General features: G+C 40.3%; 1 protein-coding gene across 2 annotated transcripts; it reads left to right on the forward strand.

Annotated features, from left to right (window-relative positions):
* Positions 1–222: 222 nt before the first annotated feature.
* On the forward strand, positions 223–5737 carry LOC129418762 (uncharacterized). Of its 2 annotated transcripts, XM_073853878.1 has the most exons (11): positions 223–598; positions 674–815; positions 1811–1954; positions 2034–2086; positions 2177–2682; positions 2767–2803; positions 3932–4110; positions 4257–4657; positions 4859–4955; positions 5040–5220; positions 5314–5737. In XM_073853878.1, exons 1-11 carry the CDS (start codon positions 223–225, stop codon positions 5460–5462), a joined length of 2265 nt encoding a protein of 754 aa, XP_073709979.1. In that variant the 3' UTR covers positions 5463–5737. The 2 variants fall into 2 exon arrangements, with proteins under 2 accessions (XP_073709979.1, XP_055029607.2); XM_055173632.2 differs by having other exon boundaries at positions 2177–2803.
* The last annotated feature ends 2038 nt before the right edge of the window (positions 5738–7775 follow it).

Consider the following 7775-nt stretch of genomic DNA (forward strand, 5'->3'; position numbering starts at 1 on the left):
TTTCCCCATTAACACGATCACTCTGTCCTACACAAACCAACCTTCAGTGACTAGAGATCCAGACAGTTTCAACAGAGCCCAACGCATGGTTCGAAGTGTCAATTTAATTTATACAAACCCAGATCCACCGAGAACAACCACAGATCCACCGGGTACAACCACAGATCCACCGACAACAACCACGGTTCCACCGACAACAACCACAATTCACCGAAACCACAGATGACAACCACAGTTCCACCGACTACCACTACAGTTCCACCGACTACAACCACAGATCCACCGACCACAACCACAGTTCCACCGACTACAACCACAGTTCCACCGACTACAACCACAGTTCCACCGACTACAACAACAGTTCCACCGACTACAACCCCAGTTCCACTGACTACAACCACATGTGGACCTTGTACAACCCCAGTTCCACCGACTACAACCCCAGTTCCACCGACTACAACCCCAGTTCCACCGACTACAACCCCAGTTCCACCGACTACAACCCCAGTTCCACCGACTACAACCACAGTTCCACCAACTACAACCACAGATCCAAATTTACCACTGAGCAAAATTCCTCTTCAATTTTCTCTCCAAGGTATTACAAAGTTTTGAATGCTATAAAAATAATTTTAAACTGCATCTTCTGCTTACACATATGTTGCTGTTTCAGTTGATGGTTCAGCTCTATCTTGCACTGAGGGTGAATATATACCACTGTTCCTCCCACCAACACCTCAACATGGAGAGCACCTGCAGGCCCGTGTGGATGAGGAGCTTGAAATCAGAATAAATGCTTTTGCATATATTTCAAGGTATTCAGAAAAACATTTCTGTTTTATTTCAGGTTTAATTTTGTATTCAACTGAAAAAAATAAACCAAATAGAGATTCAAAAGATTTAGTATGACAGAATATCATTGTACAGAAAGTGCAGACACAAGTAGCTACAGTGAGTTACTACAGTATATACTGGATGATCAAATTTACTGTTTGGTTAGCAAAGCAATAAACTGTAATTTCAATTTCTTAAAATTAACATTTAACGTTGGGTGAGAACCAGAGGGGCATAAGGGACATTTCACCAACTTTAAATGCAGGAGCGCCAGAACAAAAAAATGATGTTTTAATCTGACATTATATACTCATTTCAATCTTTGATAACTCCAAATTGATTAGGAATTCACTCGTGTCCTTTCGGCAGAAAAAATTTAGTTTCAGCAGTAACAAAATAAACAAACGTCTTTCGTGGAACAAACATAACCTCCGATTAAACTTCCACAAAGAATCAATAACGACAGAGTCATTTTAGGGTAGTTTATTTCTGTTAACAAGCAAAGTAAATAACAAGTATCATAAACTACATTGAGCTAATGCTTCTGTGTAAAATGTGTACTATATAATGTATACAATGTTAACTACAGATCGGCTGCAAAACCTCCCTTCAAATAGTGGTGATCCATAATCACTGTCTCCCCTCATCTTTAGGAAACTAAAACATTTGTTACTTTTGACGAGGTATTTGTTCCAGAGTTCAGTTTAGCCACTAGTCAGACAATTAAACAAATGGAAACTGGAAGTTTAGTTCCGTGCAGACAAGCATGCGGCTGATTAAAGTGTCTATATGTCAATTTCACCCAAAATGTCACTTACGCAGTTTTGGTTCTCACCTCTCGATAATTGAAATTAATGATATTTGAGTAGATTCAAGCTATCAGCTCCTGCAGCAGTTCAAACTATGGGAAATAATGTTGATAAATAATGTTGGTATGAGTTGCTTTACTAATGGTTTTTGTTTTTGGTCATTCAAGCATCACTGATGTCATAATAAGTGGACCATTGTACAGCACAAAAAACAAAGCAACCACTGGGGAGTATGTGATTAACTGGACACCAACTCTAGAGAACTCTGGCCAATACTTTCCATTTTGCTTCATTGCAGAAGGACAATCTGGGTATGTTTCAGTAAAATCTTATTTCTGGCTTCATATTGTATCATAGCATAACTCTAAACTGAAATCTGTCCATTTAAAGGTCAAACATTTACCAGTCTGAAATGAGGTGTGTCATTGTAGAGGTGGATGAAAGTAGGTCAAGCAGTAAATTGTCATGTTATTTATTAGAAAAATATTTTAAAATGAATGACAAGATAATAAAATGGAATTTTATATACACAGTCGGACTGACTACAACCACAGTCGCACCGACTACAACCACAGTCGCACCCACTACAACCACAGTCGCACCGACTACAACCACATTGGCACCGACTACAACCACACTGGCACCGACTACAACCACACTGGCACCGACTACAACCACACTGGCACCGACTACAACCACACTGGCACCGACTACAACCACACTGGCACCGACTACAACCACACTGGCACCGACTACAACCACACTGGCACCGACTACAACCACACTGGCACCGACTACAACCACACTGGCACCGACTACAACCACAGTGGCACCGACTACAACCACAGTGGCACCGACTACAACCACAGTGGCACCGACTACAACCACAGTGGCACCGACTACAACCACAGTCGCACCGACAACAACCACAGTGGCACCGACTACAACCACAAAAGCACCGACTACAACCTCAGTCGCACCGACTACAACCACAGTCGTACCGACAACAACCACAGTGGCACCGACTACAACCACAGTCGCACCGACTACAACCACAAAAGCACCGACTACAACCTCAGTCGCACCGACTACAACCACAGTCGTACCGACAACAACCACAGTGGCACCGACTACAACCACAGTCGCATCAACATTACAAGGTATTACAAAGTTAAAAAAATATATAAAAATGATTGTTAAACTGCCTCTTCTACTTACACCAGGGCTAGATTATACACCAAGGGCTCCACACTGTGACCAAATGTGTTGCATTTTGTGTCTCTTTTTTGAGACAACAATCAAATCATGCATTTGCGACCTATAAATTTGGAATTTCTTCTAGGTATTATTTCATGTTGAAAGATGAGTAAATCCCAAACCCATGATGGTGGCTGATTTAAGCATGGGTGTGGGCAACTGCCCTTTGGGGGGGTTATGCGTTTGGGTTTGGTATAGGGCACCCGTATAGGGAATCTCTATAGCTAATTTAAAAGACATCTATATTTTGGTGGTATGTTGTACCTTTTCTTGTAAATTGAGTCTTTTGGGGTATCTTATGTCTAGTATTAGTCAAGGCGGTTGTATGATTCTTTGGTTCATAACTTCCTATTCTAAAAAGTTTGATAAATTGTGCATTATTGCATGTGAAACAAATGCATAGACCGTTAAGACTATTATTGCTCAAAGTATTTGTCAGTGATAAAGTTATAATAAAAATAAGATGGACTTTTATATTTTAAAAGTGCATTGTGTAACTTTTAGAAGGATCTCTTGACAGATATATAATCTCACCCCCTTACATGAAAGTCGCTGTCATGTTTCTAGTAGCCCTAAACCAGGGGTGTCCAAACTCGGTCCTGGAGAGCTGATGTCCTACAGAGTTTAGCTGAAACATCCCTCAACACACCTGCCTGAAAGTTTCTAGCCCGCTCAGTAAGACCTTGATAAGTTGGATCAGATTGTTTGAATAGGGTTGGAGACACTCGCCCTCCAGGAGCAGGATTGGACACCCCTGCCCTAAACGGACCAACTGTACGCTTTTTGGCCCTGCGTCATTTTAGACGATGACATGTTTGTCCTGTGGCATCTACCTTTGCTTCTCCATGCATTTCAATATTGAGATTGGTTGCAATTCGTAACATCACTGCTAGATGCCACTAAAAACATATATTACATGCATGTCCTCATTCCTTCTACAGTTTGTTTTAAAAGCGTTTATAAATGCTGATATGTTAACACAGAAAGATTCTGCTTTGATAGAAATGCCTGATTATTATTTTGACTTCTAGGACCCAAGGCACATGTAACCTGCTTACAAAACTCAATGTCAGTGTCAGTTGAGAAGTCTACAATCAAAAACATCAATAACAAACACTTGAGACTGATAAATCCTTTTTGCCGGCTTAACTCCAATAAGACCCATGTGTTCATCAGCATACCTTTAAATGGTTGTGGCACTGAAATTGAGGTAAGATCATTTAGCACTAAACTTTGTTTTAAAGTTTAAACTGTATCATGACAAATAAAGTTTGAGAATAAAAGTACTAAAGCCTGCTTATTATGTCATAATACCTGATAGTAGCCTAACTTTAGAAAACATCTGTTTGTTTAAAGGAGACCAATGATAACCTTATCTTCAAGAATAAAATCTTTTCGTACGATGACCCCAGTGACATTATAACCAGGACCCACGAACTAGAAATTGAATTCATGTGCAAGTACCAGAAAAGAAGCAACCTTACAATGGAGTTTGATACACGCAGACCAGGGATCAACTTCACAGAGATTGGCTTCGGCTCATTCAGCTACGAGTTCGAATTTTATCAATCTGCAAACTTCTACAACGAAATTGATGCAAAGTCCTACCCACTGGAGTATGATTTGGGTGAGATGATCTACATGCAGATTGAGCCCATCACTCCAGTCCAACACACTGAGATCTTCCTCGAGTCCTGTGTGGCTACACCCTACGATAATCCCAACTACCCAATCTCTTACCCCATCATCACAAACGGGTACGATTCTGCTACATTAAACCGTTTAATTCAATACCATTGTTGCTTATGGTTTCTTTTATGACTGCTGTGATTACAAAGTAATCACATTTGCAGCTCTCTACTAACATTAGTAATGGTAAAAGGGTCAGTTCCCATCTCTAGCCTCTGAAATCTCAGTCCACCACCCATTACTAATTCAAATGTGTTTTCTAATATCAGATGCATTGTGGATGAAACTGTTCAGATTTTCTCAAATCACCAACCATACATCGAGTTCGGGTTAGAGGCCTTCAAATTCATTGGGCTCCACGACCAGGTAAGGGTGGCAAATATTCTGCAATAATAAAATAAAACAAATAAAGTAACTTTAATGCTTTTCTTTTCTGTCTTTCCTCTAAAGGTGTTCATCAGCTGCTCAATCATCATATGTGAGGTCAACAACCCCGCCACCCGCTGTTCTCAGGGCTGCACAAACACCACAGTATCTCCACCATCCCACCATCATCACAAAAGAGAGGCACCAATCCAGACCGCCAGTCACCTCATCTCCCAGGGACCCCTGCGACTGAGACGTGCATCACGTAAGACGTCGTTTTGCTTCTGTTGTTCATGCTGCTTGTGTAGTAGATGCTCATATGATCAACTAACATTTCCATGCCTTTACTTTATTTCAGAGGTCACTGTAAGCCAAGGCGTGAATCTGAACCTACTAGTCATTGCTGGCTGTCTCCTAGCAACAGTTGCCATGGTGTGCGCAGTGCTTGTCTATAGATTAAGGACGTCAAGGGTCAGATACCAACCTCTGCCATCACACGAGATATGAGTGTGATCGGTGTCTTCTTAACAAAATAATTTGTTTAAAATTTGCAAAAATACTACAAAGAAAATGTATCATTTTCTTCAACCATTAGATTCATTGTGAAGTCAAGTTTCTTTTATGTACAAAGACGGTCCATGATTTGATATCATTGAGACTCAACTATTGTAATGCATTATATTAAGCAATTAGCCAGACATCTATTTGTCGTTTGCAAACTCTGCTACCAAACTTTTATTTTTTGTATGGAATTTTAAACCACATTGGTCGACTTCTGTTGTGCTATAAAAATACATTTGCCATTTCCATATATTCCCAGTTGAAGTTGAACTTTTGTTTTATGTAATTCTAATATCTCTTTCTGTATCAGACAAGACTTTCTGGTTTACTGGTTTATAAATAAAAAATCATGAAAAGTATGTTTTTGCTAATCATTTATTGGAAAAGCCCATCATAGACAGAACAGGTGCAGTTTAACATGAGCTTGGGTTGGAAAACATAACTGACTCAGAAGGAAATAATCTAATTAATAGGGTAAACTGTTAATCTCAACGATGAGAGCTTGAACTTTTGAAACATTTATTCGTTTATTTATTAATATCTTAATTTTAGACATATACTTAAAAATCTCAGTATATTAAACTTTTAAGCGTATAAAATTACTTAAATTAAATCATTCAAGTGAAACGAACTTAAAATTATCATTACATGTTGTAAGAAATACTCACAATCCTTTGTGTATATCCTTGTGAATATTTTGATTATTTAAGCTTTTTCACAGAATAAGAACTGATGAGAACTTTAACTACTTAAATATTTGTTAATACAATGTCATTGAGGTTAAAGCTGTTATATTTATAATGTTGTTTTATTGTAAACAACATTAAAAATATTAGAGCTTATTTTTGTTATATTTTTGTTATATAAGTGTCCGTAGACCCATTTTGACAAACCAGTCCTAGAATATGGTACTGGCCACGATAATAGCGATCAGCATTCTGAAGGTTAATTTCCTCAAAAAACAGTTAAGATGTCTGAGTTTTAAAAACCTCAGCCCACCATTTTTCTTGGAAAATATGAAGCACCGCCTGTACCCGGACTGACTCTCTTGGAGGGGGGGATCATACTGTATTGCCCCTTTCTCCAGCAGAGATAACATTACTCTAATACCTGAGTTTGTGCAGGGTCCAGTTTGGTGGATAATATCCCTCTGAATCTTAAAGGACGAGAATCAAAATTAATTCTGTCGCCTAAGTGGTCTTCGTAAGTCTGTCAGAGAGAAGAAGACTACAAGTTGTTGTGTACCTACACGTCTGCTACAATCACCTGAGTATTGAAGGGATAAAGCCCTGTACATCCACCCATACACTTGCCTGTAAGTCCAATCTACCACGCTAAAAGCCCAGTGTACTCACTTGTATATCTCCCTGGACACCCAACGCTAAAGCCCAGTGTACTCACTTGTATATCTCCCTGGACACCCAACGCTAAAAGCGCAGTTTACTCACCCGTATACCTCCCTGTATGCCCAACGCTGCCAGCCAGTATACTTACCTGTATACCTCCCTGTATGCCCAAGCTGAAATCCCAGTGGACTCACCTGTATACTTTCCTGTACGCCCAACACTAAAAGCCCAGTGTACTCACCCGTATACCTCCCTGTACGCCCAACACTGCCAGCCAGTATACTTCCTGTATACATCCCTGTATGCCCAACGCTACAAGCCCAGTGTACTCACCTGTATACCTCCCTGTATGACCAAGCTAAAAGCCCAGTGTACTCACCTGTATACTCCCCTGTATGCCTAATGCTAAAGGCCCAGTGTACTCACCTGTATACCTCCCTGTACGCCCAACGCTAAAAGCCCAGGGTACTTACCTGTCTACTTACCAGTGTACTTACCTGTGTCTGCCCTACTGAGTCCAGGAGAATACTTACCTGCAGTTCACTTGTGAGACACAATTGGAGGAAGCCGGGAATACTTGCCTGTAATCCACGTGTGAGCCGAAGAGAGAGAGGGAACGTCAGGAGGACTTACCTGCTGCCACGTGAGAGAGTCAGAAGCGACTCATAACCCCCAAGTTCCAGAAAACCTGTTGATTTTAAAAACCCTTTCCCCTCTTTTAATTTAATAAATATTGTTAAATTTTACTTTCTTTTCTGCTTGGTCATTGGGGTGTTTTGGGACCTCCTCGTGGTGAAAACTGAGGAAGGAGCGTGACGCACGATAGGGGTGGTCTGCTCTGACCTGTGACATCAGTGTACACTCCATCTAGTTCTCTGAGATTTGAAAACCAATATCTTTTTGTACTGTAAGA

This window comes from Misgurnus anguillicaudatus, chromosome 15 (assembly GCF_027580225.2).
Source record: "Misgurnus anguillicaudatus chromosome 15, ASM2758022v2, whole genome shotgun sequence".
NCBI classification, from domain to species: Eukaryota; Metazoa; Chordata; class Actinopteri; order Cypriniformes; family Cobitidae; genus Misgurnus; species Misgurnus anguillicaudatus.